This window comes from Dermacentor variabilis, chromosome 3 (genome assembly GCF_050947875.1).
Source record: "Dermacentor variabilis isolate Ectoservices chromosome 3, ASM5094787v1, whole genome shotgun sequence".
Classification (NCBI taxonomy): domain Eukaryota; kingdom Metazoa; phylum Arthropoda; class Arachnida; order Ixodida; family Ixodidae; genus Dermacentor; species Dermacentor variabilis.
The window spans coordinates 24,126,106-24,152,195 of NC_134570.1; the positions used below are offsets into that span (position 1 = coordinate 24,126,106).

The 26,090-nt window shown below is 44.8% G+C and overlaps 2 protein-coding genes and 1 long non-coding RNA gene across 6 annotated transcripts in view; 2 read left to right on the plus strand and 1 right to left on the minus strand.

Moving 5' to 3' along the window:
• LOC142575298 (segment polarity protein dishevelled homolog DVL-3-like) overlaps positions 1-9,395 on the plus strand; it is a 38,738-nt gene extending 29,343 nt beyond the window's left edge. Inside the window, exons 15-16 of one of the 4 annotated variants that reach the window (XR_012826622.1) lie at positions 5,754-5,959; positions 8,828-9,395. Coding sequence is in view for 2 of the 4 variants with exons in the window: in XM_075684547.1 (XP_075540662.1) it covers positions 5,754-5,825; positions 8,828-8,877 (122 nt within the window). In the remaining 2 variants the exon portion in view is untranslated. The remainder of the gene's footprint in view (positions 1-5,753; positions 5,960-8,827) is intronic. The other 3 variants (XR_012826623.1, XM_075684547.1, XM_075684548.1) reach the window with 3 other exon arrangements.
• LOC142575300 (uncharacterized) lies at positions 717-15,922 on the minus strand. The gene is made up of 3 exons (XR_012826624.1): positions 15,890-15,922; positions 15,064-15,157; positions 717-765 (listed from the first exon to the last, which is right to left on the minus strand). It is a non-coding gene; the product is annotated as an uncharacterized LOC142575300 (long non-coding RNA).
• A 7,199-nt stretch (positions 15,923-23,121) lies between these two features.
• The window catches only part of LOC142575301 (DNA damage-binding protein 2-like), a 28,682-nt gene continuing 25,713 nt past the window's right edge, over positions 23,122-26,090 (plus strand). Inside the window, exons 1-2 of the mRNA XM_075684550.1 lie at positions 23,122-23,622; positions 24,330-24,530. Of these exons, the coding sequence (XP_075540665.1) occupies positions 23,320-23,622; positions 24,330-24,530 (504 nt within the window). The 5' untranslated portion in view covers positions 23,122-23,319. The remainder of the gene's footprint in view (positions 23,623-24,329; positions 24,531-26,090) is intronic.

Consider the following 26,090-nt stretch of genomic DNA (forward strand, 5'->3'; position numbering starts at 1 on the left):
TTGTCAATGTGTTGCTGCATGTACCTATGACCAGCACGTACGCACATGTGCTGGTCAGTGTGTACTTTGGCCATTGTCATGCTGTTGCCACAGATAGACAAAAGTGCAGTTATTGCATTCACTAAATCTTCATCCCATGACTGCTTGAATAGATGTTGACCATGCTCTGACAGCCTAATCATCACAGCCTTCTTCACAACAGTCATCACCCAGCACTTCCCTTGTTTTATCACTGCTCTCATTAGCACCGACATCAAGGGTGGAATTGACGCCATCTGAAGCTGCTTGACGATCCTGGCCAACAAAAATTCGTAACAGCAGCTATTTAAAATGTTAGAGAACAAACATAGGAAGCACGAGAGTGGGACACATGATACAATCACACAAATGCAGCCTTGACAACTTGTTGGCTTGGTTTGGCTTGTCTCATGGTTTGGGTGTTATGGTAAATGTACTGCAGTGATGCAGGTTGAGCTCGAATTAACAAATGAAACAGGGTAAAAATTCCCCGTTGTCCTTAGCACATTACATCTCATGGGCAAGGGGTGGTGCAGCAGAGCTGCATGTCAGCCACTCGTATTCAGAACTGCATGGTCACACCATCCATGATCGCATTGATAGCGACCACGGTTTTGTCCGCAGCAGTTGCAGCAAACAGTAGTTTTATTCTGACCTGGTGACCACGTTGGCAGCGTGCCTTTAGAACTGCATGGTCGCCATCCATGATTGCGTCTGAATTCTGTAGTGTACTGCTTGAAATGTACACTGCAAAGTGCAGAAATAAGGAGTGACACGAAAGGAAAAAGCGCACATGCGCAAAATGTACACGGCAATAGTACTTCATGAAAGCATCGATAGAGACTGCTCTTTCAGTTGCAGTGGTTGCAGCAAACAGTTCGTTTTGACTCTGTGCAATGGCTGTGCACGCAGTGTCACAAACAGCGCAGAAGCTGTCGAGGATGAAGGGCGCCAGCTACATCGTGAGAGTCTGACGATCTGTTGGCGACCAGCTCACTGGCAAAACAAAAAAATAATCGTGGTTGTGTGCGCGATAGTGAAATAGATCTTTCAGATGAAGACTTTCACCACAGCCATACTGCGAAGGAAGTCGCGAGGCCGTCATCTGCTACGAGCACTAATCAGTTGAGAAATTACAAGAATTGCAGGTTCTGCACTGCTTTTATGCAAAACAGAAATGGATGTGATGTACTAAGCATTTGTTGGTTGTTTTCTTGATACCTTCGATAATTGGACATTCGGTTAAGAGGAAGCTTTAGCTCAGGCCCAACTCTGACACGGCCTATTCAAATGCATGTAAAACTCAAAAACGTTTTTCTGAGATAACCCCTGGAGCAATTTTGATGAAATTTGTTGCATTTGAGAGTGAAAGTTAAATTATAGTGACTGTTGGAATCGGAATTTCAATTTAGGGCTTGAATTTTGTTAAAAAGATTTCCAAATATTCGACCGTTTGAAAAAGATAGAAGCATGAAGTTTACAAATTCATAGCTCTGCATCAAGAACAGATGTCGCGGTTCTGTAAACGGCATCCATTTGATCATTCAAAGCGGACAAATTCGATATGTCATTATACATCTTACGTGAATTTGTACCGTTGGTTACAAGGGTTCTGCAAAAGCTGTATTTCCATATTACTAAATTTTTTTATATTCATGTATAACATATCAATTTTGTCCGCTTTAGATGTACTATTAGATGAAATTCACAGAATTGTATTATCGTTTTTCGTTGTTGAGTTACAGAGTTGTAAACTTGATAGTTTCGTTTTTAGAAAATTTTCAATTTTTGCCAATTTTTTATAAAGAACTGAGCACCTAAATCGAAAATTCGAAACCAACAGTCACTAGATTTTATCTTTTTCTTTTAAATGCAACAAACCTCGCCAAATTTGGTGCTGTGGTTGCCGAGAAAAACGAATTCTCCTTTTGCATGTATTTAGATAGGAGCACCCGAGCTAAAGCTTCCTCTTAGTTCTGGCATTTGCTTCCAGCCACGTGAAGTCCGAATTAATCAGGTACTATTACTGTACTCGAAAAAACATGGCATCAGTTTTGTGCAAGGCTGTTGTGTTACATGTAAATCACAGTTGAGGCTACTCTTTGGTTGAAGAATGGGGATTTACCTTCTTAAAAAGAAATTAAAGCTGTGCTGATATCAGAATCAGAATCAGTTTTATTTTCCTCAAGGAAAGGAAAAATGGACCCCAGACAAAAAGCTGCTCATTGAGCAGCTTGACGAGGCCTGAGGCCCTACAAGCAGTGGCAACAGCGGCAAAACAGCAGTGTATGTCGGACTAGAAGAGGAAAAAAAAAAAAAAAGCAACTTGAGAAACAAAAAAAAGAACCAAAAAGAAAAAAGAAAAAAAGAAACTGTTCGCACCAAGCTGTGAAGAACGACAACAAAAAAAAAATATTTACACATACATACACCAATAACAAACCAATATTGTACACTGACATGTTATATTCACATGTACACACGCAAAAACCTGTAGAAGTGGCGCGCATACGCCCCTATATATATACATATATGTACACCTACATATACATATACACGCGTACATGGTATATATACACACACACACCATTCAAGTGCACACATGCTTAACTTCAAGTTAAATATTTTATGAAGAATGAGCTGTTATAAAAAACGGGGAGCGAGAAAAAGAAAGTGAAATTGGACAATGTGTGCAAAATCATTCCACACTAGTCCACACAAAAGAACGCCAAATGCCCAATGTAAACTGCATGATATAAATCTGTTGCCGATTAAGCTATACTGTTTAAAAAGTATTCAATTAAAGCACGTTTATTTATTGCGGGGCCATCAATTAAGGTTGTATTATTGTTCAGGGTGTAAGGTATTATATACTTTAACATTTGTTGACCGTAATTGTTGACCGGTTCATGAACTCTAAAAATTTTAATTATGGAGTATTACGTGCCAAAACCACTTGCTCATTATGAGGCACGCCGTAGTAGGGGACTCCGGAAATTTCGACCAACTTGGTTTCTTTAACATGCACCTAAGTCTAAGTACATGGATGTTTTCGCATTTCGCCTGAATTGAAATGTGGCCGCCATAGTCAGGATTCGATCCCGCTACCTCATGCTTAGCAGCCCAACACCATAGCCACTAAGCAATCACGGCGGGTGGTTTGTGAACTCTAGTGTAGTTGATTCATGGTTCATAAATTTAATTAGATTTTCAATTCGAACTTCACTAATGTTAAATTTTGTATACAATATGGAAGATATAGCCACATAATACTTTGGCAGTATAACATTTTTCAGACATTTTTGCTTGTGCACAAATACTGTTTGTATTTAAATGTTCTTGAACTATGGCAATTTAATGCTGGACAGACGGGACTGTTCCCTGCACTCGATAGTGCTCGATGGGCTCTACAGACATTTGATGCTGAGGCCCCAGGCCCTGCATCTGGGAATTGTCACTGCTCAGCAACCAGGGCACTTGGATGGAGATGGTGCATCTTGGAGAGCAGACCTATTCCACCACGTTCAGGGTGCATGTGCACGTGCTGATGGTGCCACAATGACAGTAGGCATCGCTGCTTTCCTGTTGTACCTGAGCTTTAGGCAACATTAAGGAGAATGTTGAGGACAATGTCATTGTGCATTTTTTTCAGTGAATTTTAGGGGGAAGTTAAAATGGTCGGCCTCTTCAACCCTGTCCCTAATGTAAAATTCCTTTATTCTTACCTCTCTTCCTTCTGATGTCGAGAGCTAAGTGGAGTTATGGTACAAACAAAGCATGCATCTTACCATAGTTGCCATTCAGGTGGCTAAGGACTACTACTGTCTGCATGCTTTGCAGCAGTGGTGGTGCAGTGAAACTCATCATGTTGATGGGCCTATTCATATTGTGGGTAAGGTTGCTGCAGCCAGCTTTGGTTCTTGTTAAGAGTGCAAGCAGCCTTCCATTCTTGCTGCAAGGATAGTATAACCTGCCACAGTGGCTGACTGACTGCAGTGCTCAGCTGCTGGGCTTCAGTTTGTGAATTTGATCAGTGGCTGTGGTGATTTCTTTTGTATATGGTGGATAAAAAAAAGAAGTGGGTATGACATGTTTTCAGCTTTGGTCCTGGTCTCACTGTATGCTGCACTTCTCTTTCCACAGCTTTCTTCTGCTCTTTTTCTAAGTTCATTGGCTTAATTTTCTGAAATACTATACATATACCACACGGGCGCAGAAAAAAACATTAACTTGATAATGCCTTAAGTCCCCTAATGAAATATTTTTTGGCAGAGCTGCCACACATCCAAATTTAATGACGTTTGACATGATGATGTCGATGACAGCACCTGCCGTGGTGGCTTAGCAGTTATGGTGTTGTGCTACTAAGCATTGGGCTGCGGGATCAAATCCCAGCCACCACAGCTGCATTTCAGTGGAGGCGAAATGCAAAAATGTCTATGTCCTCTGCATTGAGGGCATATTAAGGATCCCCTGGTGGTCAGAATTAATCCGGAGTCCCTCACTACTGCGTGCCACATAATCAGACCGTGGTTTTGGCACATAAAACCCCAAAACTCAATTCAATGACAGCTCTTTAAAGTAGGCAGCTTTAGGGTACTAATTAAAGAATAAATGTGTTTCACAAGTTCAGCCCTTCTTTATAAATAGTGATATGTAAGAACAAGCACATGATGGTGCCACTGCTGTTTACGATGTTGCAACGAACCATAGTAGCTTCAGCCATTGCATGTCAAATGTAAAGCCTAAAATCAAAAATGGCCACGTTGAAGCCGTTGCAACACTTAGCTGAGGAAGTCTGCCAAGCACAACCCCTTATAAAACCGATGTAGCTAAAGGTTACGTATAAATTTTTTTAAAATTATAGATGTTTCAAATATTTCAATTGTTCTACAATGCACTAGTTATGGCAATGAGAGTGTGCATTTCTCAGTCGAATGAATTCTGGTAAACGCATTAGGTAACAAATGATGTTAAGGCAAATTACACTGTTTGTCCATGTGGCATCTCGCAAATGACAAAAAATTTTAAGGCATTTGCTAGTTAATGTCATTTTCTGTGCCCATGTGACATGGGTATAAGTACATCTGACTTAATTTTGCAGCATTAACTTCGCTTCTGTTTCTCTTTATTAAGTTTCTGTTGAAGGCTTCTTTGCTTGCTACTGGTATGCTCTTGTCAGATGGCCAGCTTGCTAATTCATCTTCTATTCAAATCCTTTTGCTTGTTGTACAGTGAAATTATTAATGTGCAATTTCCTCAGACCTATCAACCAATACATGGGAGTGAACAATTTTACTTGCTACACCTCTTAATTTATAGCAGCAAATGCCACATCCTGACAGACAGCCACACACACTGTAGGGTTGTGCCTTTTGCCGCAAGTGGAATGGAGATTGATGTTGTGTATTTATTGTCCTTACCTTGTGGCATCCTATACAAGCAGGAAATTTTTTCAAACATTATAAGTTATTACGTGACTCCACCAAGTACTTGATTATATCAGAACTCAAGCAAGCTTCACATAATAATCGGTGTCTGTGCTACTATAAGGCGAGTTCCTTCCTTTTTTTTTTTTTAATTGTCAACACAAGGAGGCGTTTTTCAGAACCATGCAAATGTGCTATTTTTTGCTCTGGAAAGTATTGTCTTGACAAGTTGCACAGAACTACGCACAGTGTCCCTGTCAGGTGGTGTTCTTTAGAGCTGGTGTGATGCCCGGTGTGGCAATGCAGGGGGCAGTGGCGGACCACCCGCAGAGTCTAGCCGCAGCGTGGACGGTGCCGAGGGCTCTCAAGAACTGACCGGTAGTAGGCAGTCCTTCCGCATGGCCATGGGCAACCCCTGCGAGCTCTTTGTGGACGTCATGTGACACATGCATGAGCATGCCACTATGCAGGGGCCCCACACCATTGAAGCAGAGTGGACAAGCTCCGTGAGGGTACAACACTACACTTGCGTCAGCTACAACACTTTGCACACAATGCGCATTGTGTCTTCAAGTTTTTCACTAAACACCTTGATGTCCTGTATCCTACACTCAGTGAAACACTTTACGTTGTAGAACTTGCCACACTGTAATTCACAGCACTTGAATACTATTTTGTATTTTCTGTTGTAATTACGAAAGCTGGCGGCCAAGGGCCCCCTTAGAAACAGCGTTAGAAGTGACCAGTAGGCCAGAAAACATTCACACCTGTCAGGGCCCAGTTACATACAAATGAGTGCAGTCAGCACAGCTCTCAAATTTCAGCCATTCACTATCTTTTGGGGGTGCTGGCAACCAGTGACATCGCATTTGACGTGCCTTGAACTACTCGCAAATCTTTATGCAAATTAAGCACGTCTTGTCATCCAAGAACCTGCTTTGTGTGAGGAGTCTATGCAATCCATCTACTATATACTTGTGAACCTTTACTGAACTCGTCCAGCCTTGTGGCACCCATTCACTGAATTTATTTTTCTTGTGTTCTTGTGTCTACCCCCACACATGTGCTTACATAGCATGTAGTTTCCATTTAGCTTCGCTCCAAAACCGGTGTGGGACCAGAGCTTTCACTGAATGTACACCAAAACGCATTGTCCTACCACAGAGCTACAGACACTGTTAACATAGTTAAATAGTTGATAAAAATATGTCTAGAAAGTTGCTGTGTAGTGTTAGCTAAGGATGGCACCAACAGCCTGGGCATTCTATGGTATTTATTTTTCTATGGGCTCACGACAGCTTTTTCACACAACACATAAAGCAAAGTTACTGATCCCCGAAGCCTTCGAGCTACTTATTTTCCTTCTTTCTTTCCTCCTAAGTGTGCCTTACTAGCACCAGGGCAGAAGACCACCTTTGAAATCACCTGTGTTAAGTAGAAGTCATCACTGCACTGACACTGTAAATGCACATGTTAAAAGCACCCGTATTTGTTCCTAAGCCTTCCAACTTGCCTTCATATGTGTGAAGGGTGTTGCATGGTCAACGCATCGTGGATGCTTGTCGCCACATATTCGTTTTCTTTTACTGAAAAAGGGTCAAGTTGCCATTAACACTCAATGTCCATTCGATTCACCTGCACAACCTTAACCTATTCTCAAGGTTCTGCACCCTGCAATTCATTTCAGCGGTGCAGGAAAGGCGCAGGGCTGGTTCACAATTTTTCTGTGCCCTCTTTATTGACGATGCAGACTTGGTGCAGCCGTGTAGGCGCAGTGCCATAATGCAGCAGACAGTGCAGCACCATGGGCATAACCATAGTTGAAATCCCACTTAAATGTGTCTGCTGCATCTACACAATGGAGTATAGTGGTTCACATTCATTTTTGCACATTTGTACTCTACATATAGCTAGTTGCGTATTTGCCATAGCCAGCAATTCAGCTGTCTGCCACAGACGTTAGTTGTCCGTGCTGATCAAACTAACTATTTCGAATTAAACAACATGCCTACCAATTTGTCAGCACTGGGGGTTTTCTTGTGATTTTATTGTCCTATAAAATCTATGAAAAAAGAGAGAGAGAGTGAAAGAAATTGACTGCATGTTAGCCAGCTAAGGGACAAGTTCAGTCTAAGATATGTTCTACGGTGCACACATTGACACTTTCTTATTATCTGTAGCATTATCTGCGCTATTTTCTGCTGTCTTTAAGACCAAGCACCGTGGAAGGCACCGTATACCTGCGGTTTGCAGCTTCTACCTTATGCAAACGGCACACATTAAGCTGGCAAATACAAGGCTCGTGCCTTGTGTGCACATTGGTATTCATTTGGAGTGTAGCATTGTGCCTGCACTGCTGAAATCCAACTGTACAGTCTCTGAAATTCCTGTGCCCTGCCATGAACTGATTCACAGAGGTGCAGTCAAATCGAACAGACCGTGGGATAGGTGACATCATGCCTCTTCTGTGCTGCACACTGCAAGAGCTGGCTTCTGCAGCTATGCATGCCTGTTGGTTTCCTGAGTAGTACTTCATAGCTGACTAACTTATCCATTTATATTTGACAAGCACATAGTGGCTTTTGTCAGTGGCAGTTTGTGCCACCTTGCCTAGATGTCCCTATTTTCTCACTTGATTAAATATAAAAATTATGTGACTTTTTTTTTTTTTTTTAGTTAAAGCTATGTTACATCCGCAGCAGAAGTTCCAAGGCATATTAAAGTACCAAGTCGGAGTGCAGGTTATGTGCGAATTTCACCTTGCAGTGGGATTTCATAGTAGTGCTGAGTGCATTGCAGTGAAGCCACACTGCAATTCAACAGAGAGAGGCAGTGAGAGTGGTAATATGTGCTACTAATGCCACTGAAATTACAAAGCAATATTGCTTCTGGAACTCTGTGCCAGTGGGCCAGGGAACTTATGCAGGGTGTTTATGTAAAGATTTGAGCATTGTTATACTACTTTATTTGTCCAAGTTATAAATATGTGCAGATTTCTTTCTTCTCTGAGTTGATCTGACTAGGAAAGTCTGTATTATGGGGGGGGGGGGGGGAATAGGTTATTCTTGGAAAAACAGTGTAAATTGTGTTAGCCTCATGTAATTATTTATCTTTTCTCCGTCATATTACATTTATTACTAACTGTGGTTGCTATTCTCAAGCAAGTCCTTCAGCACCTTGTGTATATATCGTAGCGTCACCTCAGAATTCTGCCCTTCACTGAACACAATTTGCTCATCTGTGTCAAGCACAAGCGGCGCATGTGCACCAAGTGTGGCGTTTAGGAAGGAGTCTATTCCTGCATGACTGCCTGCCTGTCTGCTGGGACACTGCATGCTCTTTCGGTCCTCCCTAACCCGAGTTCCTTGCCTGCTTTGCAGTGGAAGAGGATGGCTTGGAGTATCAGTACTCAGACAAAGGCTTGGTCTAACGCCTTAGCCTTCATGATGGAGCCAGAGGCAGCACTAGATCATCACAGGACTTCAACATAAACTTGACACTGCTTCCGGCCAACGCGCGTTTTGAGCCCAATGAACCTCCTGTGCTGCAGTGTGCTTTTCACACTTCGCAGTAAAACCCGAGCAATTTTTTTTATAGAGCCGTGCAGGCTTGCAACTGGTTGTGGCAAATCATCACTGGACAATGGTGTGACGCTGCAGCAGATTGTATTTAAGCCTGCCACAGTTGCACTGCAGGCAATGCTGCAGCAGTGTGCTCTTTTCAGTGTGCTATACCAAGGCCAACTAAGTGTGCATGACGTGTGTGGTAGCTATGCGAGGACATTCCCACTGGCGCACTACTATCCCATCGTAATGTGTTTGTTGACCAATGTCTGATGTGTGTTCATTTGGATGACTGCAGGCCAACAATTTTAGCGTGCTTGTTTTTATTGAGTGACCTCTACACTGTGCGTGTCACAAACCATGAATAAAAGGTTACTATATAGCATGTTCTGTGACTGCAGTTTGGTTTTCACTGACTTTTCATTGTGTGTCAGTAATAGCACGCAATGAAACACTTAAAGTTGATAAAACTGCATATGACAAGTTGACTTTCTATAGTTGTTGGAACTTCTACACTGTGAAACTGTGTGTGTGCTACACTAGTTCACTGTGAAACTCAGCACCTCTCGTGCTCCTCCTACTGAACAGCTGGATTGCGTAGTTCTCTCCTGTCTCCCCAGAGTTTACTATTCACTTATTTTGTCAGATTTTATGCATCAGCGTCGGGTGGTAGTGTATGACCAGTGTTGGCAAAACACAACTACGCTAGGCCATTCTTTTATTTTTCATTCCCTTGACACTAGTGTTCTGCACTATGTGCGATAGCTTTGGATGGCACCGTTGATTGGTGTTGGCAAAGGGAGGCTTGTGATTGCTGCTGACTGTACCGATACTGGTCGTCACATGTGCATTACATAGCATCAGCCATGCTTGGTGTGGTATATATTGCATCTTATGACTGAAGTTGTGCAACAAATGAAGACCAAATTACAACTGCGTGCAGAAAAAGAGAGGGGATGAATGTTCATTGGCAAAAATTGAGGGAGTTAGCTGTATTTCTTGCATATGACTAGGCCTGAACAGTGCCTGCCCAGTGACTGTAGAATAGCTTTAAGGAAATTGCATGCAATCCCCGTGCTCCGAAAGAAGTGCTCCGGCAAGAACGCAGCACGCACAAAGGTATAAGCCGCCATAGACTCGGTCCCCGCCGCAGATGGCTTTGAAGCTAGGGCGCGCCACGGCCGCGCAATGCGCAATTGCTGCCAAAGTAAATTAAGCGCTGCGCCAATCCCTTTCTCCGCTCCCCCCGGCGCCATGCGCGTGAGGGAAGACTGTGCGTTTTCTTCCCGCTTTCCTCCCTCGAATGCAGCAGATTGAGCCGCGATCGTCAGCGCCCCTCAGGCGCGGTTGTGCAATACGCAGTTGCTGCCAGAGTACAACGCCTCCCCCCCTCCCCCCCGCTCCGGGCCTTTTGGCCGACAAAAGAGGGCTCCGAGATTGGGGGGGGGGGGGGGGGGAGCCGCGATTAGTATCCCTGTATATGTATTGAGCATATGTCCGCCATTATGTTCCACCTGTGCAATGAAGCCGCCATAAAGCCTCACGCACGGAGGAGGCAAATGCTGCACGGTGTTACATTTACTTTTTTTCTGCTGGTCGCAAGCTACATGCGGCAAGCGTTCGCAAGCGCGGACGAGGTGGCACTTTTTATGCAGGCTGCACCCATATCATTGACGTGGCCGGAGGGTGGCAGGGCTCCAACCTCACAAATATTCATAAATACTTCGTTTAGTGCAATACAACGGACACAAGAAAGGCGACAGGACAAGGCGCTACACTCTCAACTGACATCATTTTATTGCGTCACTCCTTTATAGACAGCAGAAACTAGAGGAACATGCGCAGTGAGCACCATGTGCAGGAACTAGCAACTTCCGATCACAAGAGCGCACTCATGCGACAGAATCTAAAAAATCATATTCAGCACTGCACAAGTTTAAAGAAGGCACACTAATGCACACTACTGCACTGCGACCCTAACAACTGTATGAAGAATGCTTCCGATAACTCTCGGGCGATGGTATTGCGCCTTAGAGAACATGAGCGATCCATACCATCAGGCACAGGTTCCCATTTGGCTCAACATTGCAAGATATGCAAGTGCAAACCCATGTTTCGTGATAGCACGATTTTGAAAAAGAGCCGCGATACCACCGCCCGAGAGTTATCGGAAGCATTCTTCATACAGTCGTTAGGGTCACAGTGCATTAGTGTGCCTTCTTTAAACTTGTACAGTGCTGAATATGATTTTTTAGATTCTGTCGCATGAGTGCGCTCTTGTGATCGGATGTTGCTGGTTCCTGCACATGGTGCTCACTGCGCATGTTCCTGTAGTTTCTGCTGTCTATGAAGGAGTGACGCAATAAAATGACGTCAGTTGAGAGTGTAGCACCTTGTCCTGTCGCCTTTCTTGTGTCCGTTGTATTGCGCTAAACGAAGTATTTATGGATCTGCACCAACTAGCCCGCCAACGCATTGTGCTCACAAATATTTTTTAGTTTGTACTGTATGTACATATGCACATGCCCATATACAGACACAGGAACGTACAATGCTCACTGAATGAAACCCGTCAATTTAGGGCTAACTAATGCGCATGCTTTCCACCGGCTACAGTTCATGTCACATCGACGCAATTGTGGCGCGAACACTTATGCCCTAAAAATATTACACCCTTTGGGTTGTATTTTGTCCCCAAACAATAATCATCATCTGTCTTTCCCGCATTTTCTTTCCTTAAGGCTGCGAGCCCATTACTTCCTAGTCACGAACGGCTTGCGCGTTATCAGCTTGACAAAGCATTCTCGACAGGAAAGTAGCGAGCACCAAGTTATCAAGAGAAGAAACGCAAGCAAGGCAGATGACAATTGTTTGGGGGCAAAATAAGCCCCAAAGGGTGTAAACTTTTTTTAGAGCGGAGTCCGTGTCACCTTTGGCGACCAGATTCCTAGCGACATGACATGGTACTCTCAAGTACTTTGCACATATGCAGGGTTCTACTAAATGCTCCCTGTCGCGTTTCATTCCGTGAGCACTGTACATATAGGGCGTAGGACCCCTGACATAGGATCCTGAATACGGCCGTCGTTCGAATAGCTCAAAAGTTTGCGTGCAAATGCGCAGTACCTTACAACAAAAAGCGCTGCAATGTTTTTCAGCATGCATACGAAGTTTTCTCGCCGAGGCCGGAAGGTAAGAAATGTTTTAAAGGGTGTTTAACTAAAACTTCACACACGTACGTAAGGTGAACAATTATGTGAGCGCATTTTGGCTGCCGAAACCATCCGATTAATGAGCGTCGCCTAGAGAACTGTTGTGCCTGCAGTTGTGTCAGCGACCGTTAACAGAACGTCATTTATCACTAACCGTCGTTCACAGTAGCTAGCTGCACGTTTTTGGTATGCCTATGCGGTGCAGGCACTTAGATTTAAATGTATTTCAGATGTTCACATGCGTGCATTTTATGCAAAGCTTATTTTCACGATTCCTTCATACCGCAAACTAAACAGCTGCTTCGTTGCAGCAGATCTGCAAGTAGAAAAAGATTCAAGATGCAGGAGTTTCTGCATCAAATTTATTTCGTGCCATACCAGCGCCTCCTCTTGGTATGACCAATGGCTACTGGCAGCAGCAGGGCAAGAGTACTGGTTCTTGAAGCCTTGGGGGGGGGGGGGGGGGCAGAATTCAAAGCAACTGGAAAGGCAACGAGCTATTAAGATTAACAACAGGTAATCTTTATTACACTAATCACTTCAAGATGGCAAACTTGCAAAGTAATTGTTCAATTAATTAAGGGGTTTTACGTGCCAAAACCACTTTCTGATTATGAGGCACGCCGTTGGGGGTCTCCGGAAATTTCGACCATCTGTGGTTGTTTAACATGTATTCTAAATCTAAGTGCCACGGGTGTTTTCGCATTTCGCCACCATCGAAATGCGGCCGCCGTGGCCAGGATTCGATCCCTCGACCTTATGCTTAATGTTATTGTTCACACATTGCATACTAATATTACAGCACATTTTTTTCTTGGTGTCTTCATACTACTCAGCGCAGAAGAACCGGCAGTTGACACCGTATCAAATGAATAAAATATCAAACCAGGCTTTGTCTGCAAAGCTATAGTTACAAAGCTTTGCAACCTATCGCATCAGAGGCAAGGCAAATTTACACAATTCAGCAGTGCATTCAGTTCACTCCCGCTCACAGAAAACTATAACACAGCGTTTAACACACTACTATAACGCAGCGCTTATTAAACATAGAGGCAGAATTTTACATTCCTCATTTCAACTAAAGCTTATCTAACAAGCAAGATATTGCGGGCACTAAATGCTGAAGCTATCACAGCTGCCTCATAAGCGGGAGCGCATGAGGTTTTTGCTTACTTCAAAACAATGAACACTAGCACTCAATCAACATTACATGAAAAATCAGAACGCCGACAAAAAATAAAATAAAAAACACAGGAGAGATAAACCACGGTGAAGCAGGCAAATTATACCTGCTAGTATTTACTCTGTTTTGAACACACTGTCCTAGACCCGCATAGTCAGAACACTCGTACAAGCAACACAGCGAATTGGGCGAGTTGGTAAATTAACGTTCTTGGCGTATATGAGCAGTGCAACACAGACGTTTCATTGATTGTTTGTCCCACGCCTGTGTCGTGCTGCACATGTACGTTAAAAATCTTACAAGTGATCAACCTCTCAGGCCAGGCATACGCATCTCAGCTTTAACAGGGGCATTACTCGAGATACGTGTAAACAAGGTGAACTCTCCTCGCATATCCTGGACCAACGCCTCCTCTATTTTAGAGGAGGCGTTGTATAGAGGAGTATAGAGGAGGCACTGCCTGGACCCTTTCGGAGCCGGCCGATCTCCGCCCTATACTCATACCAGTTGCCGATGCATGTTTGTCCGTTGGCACGCAAAAAACTTCGCCACCTTCGGTCTGGATTGTGCAGTTTGATGCGCTGCACCCCGTCATATTGGGATACAAGCGTCAATATGATGTGTTTCGTATCACTTCTCGAAAGTCCTTGACTTAGACTGAAACAGCTGCTCCCAAAATGCGAAGACAGAATACACCTGCTCGTCATTTATCAAAGCGCAACTCTTAAGCACTTGTTCCTCTGTTGAGCGTCGGAATATCGTCGAATATATACCGTACCTGCAGCGCGGAGCCGATGAGTCGGGGACAGGCCACTGAAGGCAGCGAGCCTGGTTGCGCATGTGAAGTTCGCCTGTTCGGCAACCCCTCTCTTTTGGATGTATAGCATGTTTGTTGGGCCACCGGTGTATTCTTGTGTTTCTTCTGCACTTCGATACGGCACCACTCCACTATTGGACTAGGGCAAGGTGAGAAATTTTGTTTTGACAATCTGCGACGCATTTCAAGCAATTTTGGCTTTTACAGCACGGAACCAAGACAATTGTGACGCAGTTAGCGAAAAACATCGGCCGTCCTGGCTTAGTTAATTTGAGTTAATGTCTCATCCTGGGAGATGTTTGCGACACTTTCTTTGAGCCCCAACATTATTTTAACTTGTTTCGGTAGTTTTTGGGCATGCTCGGTGCACCCGGCTTGGTGACGCAGTTAGGGAAAAGCAGCTCGGCCGTGTGACGCAGTTTCGCGTGTACTGAATCTTACCAGGACAAGTTTTGGCGCTTTCTCTGACCTCGAAATTATTGTAACTAATCTCGTTACTTTTTGGGGTACTTTTCAAGCACAGCTAGTGAAATATGCACCTGGCGTTGACTCGATCATTTAGCGAAAAGCAGCTCGGCTGTGTGCCGCAGTTAGTTTCGCGTGTACTGAATCTTACTGGGACAAGTTTTCACTTTCTCAGACCCCGAAAATTATTGTAATTAATTTCGCAACTTTTTCGGGTACTTTTGAGGCACGCTCGCCGCACTTGGGGTTGGGAAGCACTTAGCAAGAAAGCAAGCTGGCTGTTGTGAAAGTTAGTTTGCCGTGTACTGAATCTTAGTGGGACAAGTTTGTGACGCTTTCTATGGCCCCGCAACATATACATTCTTTCGGTACTCACGCTTGTCGAAGACGCGACGAGCCATTGCCAAGAGTGAAAACACTGGAGCTTGTTGCTTGCACCGGCAGAACACACAAAAGGTAACGCCGAGGAGCTGAAAAACCAAGAACTCGAAAATTATCTAATTTTCTGAACAACTGAAAGTAGGCTTTGCACCCACGCATTTCTCTTAAATGCGAGTAGAAGGCATTAAAATGGTCAGTGTGTGACATGGTCTGGCTGAGAGCCTGTGTTTTGGCCACCTCTGTGTATGTAGCGTACTATCGCGTCAGCTAAGACCAAGTTGTTTTGGAAATGCGCAGTCGCCCATGCATTTGGGCTCTTAAAGTGCAGGAAATAGCGTCCGGTAATGAGGGAATGCTTGGAAATCAGATGTTTTGTTCATAATTTATAGTATGGCTTGGAATGAATCGAGTATTTTTGACGCCATGTATGTAAAAGCGAATTGCTTTGGTTTGTAATGTCGCCCATTCGCCACTTTTTCACGTTTCTCCTCTACACACAGTACTCCAATAAGGGCTAAATACCAAAATGACACATGCTTGTAATATACTTCTTCAGCTGATGCCGTCCAGCGAAACTTCGTGTGGGTACTGCTGGTGCAACAACGTTGGATGATCGCGCAAAAAGCCCGGAACGAGCATCTATATAGAGTGAAATAAACATTTCCTCATTTACAAGGTGTTTGCGTCTACTTTATGAAATAGCACATGGCACAGATTCGATGGAAGCTTGTAAAGATCGTTCACAGTCACTTTCTACTTAATAAATCCATTCCGCACAAAGACCGAGCGGTTGAGCAGAAAAAGAAATGAAAGAAACGCACCCGTCAGCGCAGCCGGCGACGTGTTCCAGCTAGCGTTCAAAACCGAAATCGGAAGTGTGGTTCAGGTATGCCGGCTGCTCTACAGGAAACGTAAGCAAGGAAGATGACGATTATTGCTTGGGGACGAGATAATCCCCAAAGGGCGTAAGCTTTTTTAGAATGCATAATCGTCCTCTGTCATGTCCGCATTTCCTTTCTTTAACGCGGCGAGCCCGGTACTTCCAAGTCACGAATGGCATAGCCGTGACAGAGCATTCTCAACAGGAAAGTATAGCAAGCACAGCGTTTTCGAGGAAGGAAACACAAGCAAGACAGATGACAATTATCGCTGTGTGGCAAATATACACCCCAAAGGGTGTACATTACTATACACTCTAAAAACAGTAACTCTTTGGGGTGTATATTTGTCCCACAACGATAATCGTCATCTGTCTTGCCCGCGTTTCCTTTCTTTAACGCTGCGAGCCCGGTACTTCCCGGTCACGAACGGCATGCGCGTTATCAGTGTGACGCAGCATTCTCGACAGGAAAGTAGCGAGCGCCGAGTTACACTCTACAAGCAGTTTGCACCCTTTGGGGTGTATATTTGTCCCACAACAATATACGTCATCTGCCTTGCTTGCGTTTCCTTTCTTGAAAACTCGACTCTGGCTACTTTCCTGTCGAGAATGCTGTGTCATACTGATAACGCGCATGCCGTCCGTGACTGCGAAGTACCGGGCTCGCAGCGTTAACGAAAGGAAACGAGGGCAAGACAGATGACGATTATTGTTGTGGGACAAGATACGCCCCAATGGCTGTAAAATTTTCTAAGAGTGCACTCTAAGAACAGTTTACACCCTTTGGAGTGCCCCTTCTGCCACACAACGATAATCGTCATCTGCCTTGATGCGTTTCCTTTCTTGAAAACGCCGCGCCCGCTACTTTCCTGTCGGGAATGCTATCATGGTGATAACGCGCGTGCCGTTCGTTACTGGAAAGTACCGGGCTCGCAGCGTTAAAGAAAGGAAACGCATCAAGGCAGATGACGATTATCGTTGTGTGGCAGAAGGGGCACTCCAAAGGGTGTAAACTGTTCTTAGAGTGTACATGCACTCTTACACTCTAAGAAAAGTTTACACCCTTTGGAGTGCCCCTTCTGTCACAACGATAATCGTCACCTGCCTTGATGCGTTTCCTTTCTTGAAAACGCCGCGCCCGCTACTTTCCTGTCGGGAATGATATCATGCTGATAACGCGCATGCCGTTCGTTACTGGAAAGTACCGGGCTCGCAGCGTTAAAGAAAGGAAACGCATCAAGGCAGATGACGATCATCGTTGTGTGGCAGAAGGGGCACTCCAAAGGGTGTAAACTTTTCTTATGAGTGTAGGCAAAGTTACACCCTTTGGAGTGCCCCTTCTGCCACACAACAATAGTTTAGGGGACGCAAGGCGTTGGGGCCCCTACACTCTTAGGCAAAGTTACACCCTTTGGCTTGCCCCTTCTGCCACACAACAATAATCGTTATCTGCCTTGATGCGTTTCCTTTCTTTAACGCTGCGAGCCCGGAACTTTCCAGTAACGAGGCACTCCAAAGGGTGTAAACTGTTCTATGCTGATAACGCGCGTGCCGTTCGTTACTGGAAAGTTCCGGGCTCGCAGCGTTAAAGAAAGGAAACGCATCAAGGCAGATAACGATTATTGTTGTGTGTCAGAAGGGGCAAGCCAAAGGGTGTAACTTTGCCTAAGAGTGTAGCGCTTGGGTGCGTTTGCGTACGCAAACAGAAACACGCTATAGGTTAGCGGCCCCAAACGCAAGTCGCAGTGAGGTCGCATGCGCTCGCAGAGCCATTTACGTCTGATCTTTGCTGCGTTATCATTTTTTAAAACATGAAATCAAGCATATGAAGTTAAGCACATAAAACTATTATTATAGAAAGCAGTTAATGGAGAGGTTTAGGGTGTCCGGTATTCGGGTAAACGCAGGCGGAGCAGGTTGGGACGTTGGGGCGGAGCCGTAAACGGGAGCGACCTGCATGGTGCAGCCACCTGATGGCGCAATTAAATCTCAAACAGACAAAAACAGCTAATATTGCAGTAACCAAGTGTATTTTACTCTGCTGCGGGTGTACATTTTTGGCAACGACACGATTACGTCAGTGCCGAAAATGGCATTCCCGACAGGAAAGTAGCGGGCGCGGCGTTTTCAAGAAGGGATACGCATATCAAGGCAGATATGACGATTATTGTTGTGTGGCAGAGATACACTCCAAAGGGTGCAAACATTTTTCAGAGTGTACACTCTTAGAAAAATTTACACCCTTTGTGGTTTATCTTGTCCCACAACAATAATCGTCATCTGTCTTGCCCGCGTTTCCTTCCTTTAACGCTGCGAGCCCGGTACTTCCCATTCACGAACGGCATGCGCGTTATCAGCGTGACGCATCATTCTCGACAGGAAAGTAGCGAGCGCCGAGTTTTCAAGAAAGGAAACGCAAGCAAGCCAGATGACGATTATTGTTGTGGGACAAATATACACCCCAAAGGGCGCAACCGTTTTAAGGGCGTAAAAAAAGTTTACACCCTTTGGAGTGCCCCTTCTGCCACACAACGATAAACGTCATAAACACCGGGACCGCACGTTTCAGCTTCGCTGGTTACCACCTGTATGGAGTGCTTGGGTGGTGATTTTTATTTATTTATTTATTAATATATTAAGGTTTTTGCTAAGCATAGACTGGGCAAAAATTTCGTACGGTTTACGGACCAAAAATTAGCACATATAATGCCTACCTAAAACTGTTTTCGGTGCCCGTGGTCCGACCGCAATAAAAGCTAACCCGTACCAATTACTGCGTATTCTGTTACGCGTGGAAGACGGAAACATGAATGGAATGTATGTTGCACTGTAGTTTTCTCGTTTGTTTTATAAGTATATACTTCCCGTAAATACGAGTACAAGGCGCCGGATGGCCCGGGCAGACATGTTTTATTTGTTTGAAGTGGCAAGCAGGGAGTTTACATGTTTTTCGTTTCGCAAGACCTACTAACGGAAAACTATATGCGCAAAAACACACGCGGGAGATACATGCTGCTTGAAGAACAATAAAAATATTTGTTCCCTAAAGGGGACCGTACAATAACTTCGTAGAATGAAAGCCGACACTACCGTCGCAGTGCACGCGCAATCATTGAGCGGCATTACAAAATAAAATGAAGTAAAGAAGAGAAAGAAAGGCATCTATTCCTAAGGCATAAATATATGTCATATCCAATTATAAACACCATTTGGGCGGTCTGAACGCATATATGGCAGCGCGAGAAGTAGTACAAATGAACCCCGAGATCATCGCGACTGATGCGGCCCAATTCGATCGCAGCGTCGCCACAGTTTCTCGTCGTCGTCGCGCGCCTCACCGCAAAGCATGCGCCGCCCCAGCCGCTCGTCCCACTCGACCTCTGATCACCTGATTCTAGTACCCGCTACTCAGAGGAAAGTGCACGTGGAAACTCCACGCAGGCGCAAGTTTTTTTTCCGAGACGGCACCTCAAACAGGTTCCCTTTGAACGCTAGTTCACTTCAATGTAAAAACCAGGTTCTCTAGCCGAGTGCCATCCATGCGGTATAACCGAGCTCAGATTGGCCCACCTTGACTGATCAAATTGGGCACCACTGTAGGTTAAATGAGGCGTACAACTCCTGCGGGACCCGCCGTGGTTGCTCAGTGGTCATGGTGTTCGACTGCTGAGCACGAGGTCGCGGGATCGGACCCCGGCCACGGCGGCCGCATTTCGATGGGGGCGAAATGCGAAAACATCCGTGTACTTAGAATTTGGTGCACGTTAAAGAACCCCAGGTGGTCGAAATTTTCGGAGTCCTCCACTAAGGCGTGCATAATCAGAAAGTGGTTTTGTCACGCAAATCCCCATTCTCCAATTTTTAATTTAACTCCTGCGGGGACGGTAGAGTATCCGTCTCCAGTGCAAAAGGACCGTGATTCAAATCCCGGAGCAGCGCAATTCTCCATCGGAAAATACAAAAAAAAAAAAAAAAACGTGTGTTGAGAAAATTGCACAAACAGGCCTGGAGTGCGCCCTGATCCCGGTGACCAGAACCGGTAACGCACTCTCTCACCAGAGCAGGATTGGCCACCCTGGTGCAGTACTGGGCCACAACCTCCTATATGAATACAACAATCAAACCCCGGCCCTCAGTCCCCAGCAGCCGCGAAGCAACTGACCACGGCGGCGGTCAGATCTGTGACGCTGCAGAGGGTGCTAAGAATACCTGGCTCCGGACAGGCCGCCATTGGAATCTGAACCTGGCAACGTTTAACGTTAGAACGCTATCTAGCGAGGCGAGTCTAGCAGTGTTATTGGAGGAATTAGAGGGTAGTAAATGGGATATAATAGGGCTCAGTGAGGTTAGGAGGACAAAAGAAGCATATACCGTGCTAAAAAGCGGGCATGTACTGTGTTACCGGGGCTTAGCAGAGAGACGAGAACTAGGAGTCGGATTCCTGATTAATAAGGAAATAGCTGGTAACATACAGGAATTCTATAGCATTAACGAGAGGGTGGCAGGTCTTGTTGTGAAGCTTAATAAGAGGTACAAATTGAAGGTGGTACAAGTCTATGCCCCTACATGCAGTCATGATGACCAGGAAGTCGAAAGCTTTTATGAAGACGTGGAATCGGCGATGGGTAAAGTCAAAACAAAATACACTATACTGATGGGCGACTTCAATGCCAGGGTAGGCAAGAAGCAGGCTGGAGACAAGTCAGTGGGGGAATATGGCATAGGCTCTAGGAATAGCAGAGGAGAATTATTAGTAGAGTTTGCAGAACAGAATAATATGCGGATAATGATCACCTTTTTCCGCAAGCGGGTTAGTCGAAAGTGGACGTGGCGGAGCCCGAATGGTGAGACTAGAAATGAAATCGACTTCATACTCTGCGCGAACCCTGGCATCATACAAGATGTAGACGTGCTCGGCAAGGTACGCTGCAGTGACCATAGAATGGTAAGAACTCGAATTAGCCTAGACTTGAGGAGGGAACGGAAGAAACTGGTACACAAGAAGCCAATCAATGAGTTAGCGGTAAGAGGGAAACTAGAGGAATTCCGGATCAAGCTACAGAACAGGTACTCGGCTTTAACTCAGGAAGAGGACCTTAGTGTTGCAGCAATGCACGACAATCTCATGGGCATCATTAAGGAGTGCGCAATAGAAGTCGGTGGTAACGCCGTTATACAGGAAACCAGTAAGCTATCGCAGGAGACGAAAGATCTGATCAAGAAACGCCAATGTATGAAAGCCTCTAACCCTACAGCTAGAATAGAACTGGCAGAACTTTCTAAGTTAATCAACAAGCGTAAGACAGCGGACATCAGAAACTATAATATGGATAGAATTGAACAGGCTCTCAGGAACGGAGGAAGCCTAAAAACAGTGAAGAAGAAACTAGGAATAGGCAAGAATCAGACGTGTGCGTTAAGAGACAAAGCCGGCAATATCGTTACCAATATGGATGAGATAGTTCAAGTGGCTGAGGAGTTCTATAGAGATTTATACAGTACCAGTGGTACCCACGACGATAGTGGAAGAGAGAATAGCCTAGAGGAATTCGAAATCCCACAGGTAACGCCAGAAGAAGTAAAGAAAGCCTTAGGAGCTATGCAAAGGGGGAAGGCAGCTGGGGAGGATCAGGTAACAGCAGATTTGTTGAAGGATGGTGGTCAGATTGTTCTAGAGAAACTGGCCACCCTGTATACGCAATGCCTCATAACCTCGAGCGTACCGGAATCGTGGAAGAACGCTAACATAATCCTAATCCATAAGAAAGGGGACGCCAAAGACTTGAAAAATTATAGACCGATCAGCTTACTGTCCGTTGCCTACAAAGTATTTACTAAGGTAATCGCAAATAGAATCAGGAACCCCTTAGACTTCTGTCAACCAAAGGACCAGGCAGGATTCCGTAAAGGCTACTCAACAATAGACCATATTCACACTGTCAATCAAGTGATAGAGAAATGTGCAGAATATAACCAGCCCTTATATATAGCTTTCATTGATTACGAGAAAGCGTTTGATTCAGTCGAAACCTCAGCAGTCATGGAGGCATTACGGAATCAGGGTGTAGATGAGCCATATGTAAAAATACTGGAAGATATCTATAGCGGCTCCACAGCCACCGTAGTCCTCCACAAAGAAAGTAACAAAATCCCTATAAAGAAAGGCGTCAGACAGGGAGATACGATATCTCCAATGCTATTCACAGCATGTTTACAGGAGGTATTCAGAGGCCTGGAGTGGGAAGAATTGGGGATAAAAGTTGATGGAGAATACCTTAGCAACTTGCGATTCGCTGATGATATTGCCTTGCTTAGTAACTCAGGAGACCAATTGCAATGCATGCTCACTGACCTGGAGAGGCAAAGCAGAAGGGTGGGTCTGAAAATTAATTTGCAGAAAACTAAAGTATTGTTTAACAGTCTCGGAAGAGAACAGCAGTTTACGATAGGTAGCGAAGCACTGGAAGTGGTAAGGGAATACATCTACTTAGGGCAGGTACCACGGATCCGGATCATGAGACTGAAATAACCAGAAGAATAAGAATGGGCTGGGGTGCGTTTGGCAGGCATTCTGAAATCATGAACAGCAGGTTGCCACTATCCCTCAAAAGGAAAGTGTATAACAGCTGTGTGTTACCAGTACTCACATATGGGACAGAAACCTGGAGGCTTACGAAAAGGGTTCTGCTGAAATTGAGGACGACGCAACGAGCTATGGAAAGAAGAATGATGGGTGTAACGTTAAGGGATAAGAAAAGAGCAGATTGGGTGAGGCAACAAACGCGGGTAAACGACATCTTAGTTGAAATCAAGAAAAAGAAATGGGCATGGGCAGGACATGTAATGAGGAGGGAAGATAACCGATGGTCATTAAGGGTTACGGACTGGATTCCAAGGGAAGGGAAGCGTAGCAGGGGGCGGCAGAAAGTTAGGTGGGCGGATGAAATTAAGATCTTTGCAGGGACAACATGGCCAGAATTAGTCCATGACCGGGGTAGTTGGAGAAGTATGGGAGAGGCCTTTGCCCTGCAGTGGGCGTAACTAGGCTGATGATGATGATGATGATCACTTCAATGTTGCCAGCATGGCCTGGCCGGCCTTGAGCCTTCGGGCGCCTAGCAACCGAGAAACGCGCTTTTTATATATATGTATATATATTTATATAGCTGCGAAAGCAAGGCTCGCGCGTGCGCAGGACGCTCAAAATATTCGGGCAGTTCGCGCCATCCTCTCAACGTGCCTGAACTTGCCTGCAAAACGCGAAAGCACGTGGAGTGCGCGAATGCGTTGGCGAGTGGGGGTGCTGCTTAGTTTAGTGTTTTTGTGTACTTGTACGAGGAAGTGAACTGATAGTCTGTCATCCCAGTGAACATGACTGGCTCCATGGACGACGACGCAGGGCCTAATCGTCGCGGTCGTCGTTCGAGACGAGGCGCATTTGTGAACGACGACGATGAAACAGCGACGGGACATCGTCGGCCGCGGAACTCTGCGAGCACAAAGAAAAATAGCGATGCTGACAGCAGCGCAAGGAAAAGCTCAAGGAAACCGGCCAACGTGAAAAAGTCGACCGCCGGTGCGATTAATGCACCGCCAAAAAGAAAGGACAATCTCGTGCAGTGCCTAAACAACAGTCTCTTGAAGGACAGATCCAGTCACCAGCAACTTTGCAAGGTGAACGGATTTACTTCTCTCTTCGATTGCCGACATGCGCATCGTCTTGCATCGACAATATCCCTTGTTGAATTCTACGTGTTGTGCCTGAACGCGGTTAAAAATTAGCGCCCTTGTGATTGGTGCGTGGATTAGCACTGTGAAATATTTGTCATACCGGGCTCGGCTTTCCCTACATTTCAGGCCCGTTGACATATTAATCTGGCACACGTGTACATCACTGCGTAATTCTGACAGTATATTTGCGCCGTAGGTGTAGTGTAGCTTCCGGAACATTGCAGGACTTCTGACATATGGTATTAATATGTTTGGTGCATACCATTGATGTTGGCTGTCACGACGCTTTTTTTAAGTTATTATTTATTTGTAAAATTTTATCATATGAAGGCTTACGTCATTTATAGCCAGCTTACTTCTTAAGAAGGCTAATTGAGTCTTACTCATGCATATACTTAAGCTGCGCTAATGTTTAGACCTCACAGCTAAGCCGAACTGTATCTTTGAAACATTTGTTGTGACCAAAACAAGACCTGGTCCTATTTCACAACATGGCCATTTAGAGTTTCGTGTAAATGTATTGCAGCTGCGCATACCACACTGTAAGATCCTTATGTTTAGACAAAAAAGAGGTTAACTTGGAGCTAGCAATTTTGTGAAATGAATACAACTAGTGCTAATCAATTTAATTGGTTTGACCACATGTTCAGATGAAGAGGCAACTGCTGGCCCGGGAAGTGCTGGGCTTCACACTTGCCAGTTTGCCTGTGCCGATGTTCACGGAGTCAGCTCGAGTCACATGTCTCCAGTGGCACCCAACCCGTCCAAACCTCCTCGCAGTAGGGTCCAAGAATGGCGAGATTGTCCTGTGGAATGCCTGGGACCCCAAAAAGAATGCTTCCACACCACCTGTAGGCAACTTGGTCTTTCATATTTATTTTTCCCATTTGTTGCATTGCTGCCTGTTCATCTAAAACATTAATGAACTAGTACAAAAGCACCAGTTCTTCAATCACCCTTAGTAATTCAAGAAGAGAGTTGGGCTAGTTGATGCTGTTGCTTTTGCTGCAACATAGTTCCTAGTGCGAAAAAAAATTTGTAAAGGAAAAAAAAGAGGGAACAGGACAGAGCACTGGATTTCAACTGAGGAATTTTAATGAATCAAGGACAAGCAAGCACTGCATGCATAAACAAATGTGCAGACAAATGCGCAAACGAGCCAGCAAACAAGAAAAACCATGGACGAGCCACTACAAATCATTGACTCTGATTCCTATCCAGATATTCAACTTCTTTCCTTTTGAGTGCCAAGGGCAGTGTGCTTACGTATCTATCACCAACTTTTGTAAGCTGATGAGCACACATGCGCTGTCAAAACATCGGGAGCAGTTACACTTGCAGCAGTGGCCAGCTGCTACTGGAGCACTGATACCTTAGCCTTTTGTTTTGTCTGAATTATTTGTTTTGGAACAATCATTTTTATATTTCGCACTCTGGGAATGCAGGTGGGGTTCCCTAAGGCCAGAATATTTGGCAATCACTGTTTTAGGTTATTTTCATGTATTTGTAGATTGCAAGGCTTGGCAAAAATGAAATTGTGTATATCCACCTAATTTCACATTTTTGTAGCAGTGCAAAAATTTGTGAAAATACCTATTCACAAGCTTTGTTGTAGGGTGTAGTGCCAATTTTTCCTAGGCTAAGGTGCCGTGCAGCCATTCTGCCTTCAGTGTTACACACAGTGAAGAAGATTGAATACAGAATTCAGTTACAAGCAGTTCTTAAATATGTTGGTTTTACAAGATATGGCATTTGGAATTGCAAGGTTGTCAAGCATGATGCTCTAACCCCCGTATTCAGAAATGCAACTTAAGTTGAAGCCCATGCTTGACTTGATCTAAGTGACGCCTATCGTGAACGCGCCGAAGGAAATGCAGTGAGCGTCTTTGGACACGTTAACGCCAGGCGTCATCTAAATCAAGTCAAGCATGGGCTTCGACTTAAGTTGCATTTATGAATACGGGGATAAGTGGGTTTTCGATTACAGTTCCAGTAGATCCGAATGAAGGAAGTGCCGGTGCATCTCTGTGCAAAGAGAGAGAGAGGAGAAATAATATACTTAAATGATGGCTGAAGGTCTATTTGGGAAAGTGGTGAAGGGAAAAGGAGATCACAGAAAGTGCGGCTCATTATGGAAGCTTGACTGGTGAAGCTTCACGATGTGTTAAGCATTTCTTCAGCATTAGCCCGTGGCCGAACCCACTCATTGAATGTCACCACCTTAGGTCAGTACTTGTCCTGGAATGTCTCAAGTCTTACACGTTGCCACATGCAGTGACGCACTCTTAAAAGTTTTCACTTGCACACATGAAAGAATATTAGGTGATTGAAATTGATCCAAATGCTTACTTTGCAGTGTTCCTTATAGCCTACAATGTAGTTTTAAGACTGCAGTCTGTGAGCTTTCCTAT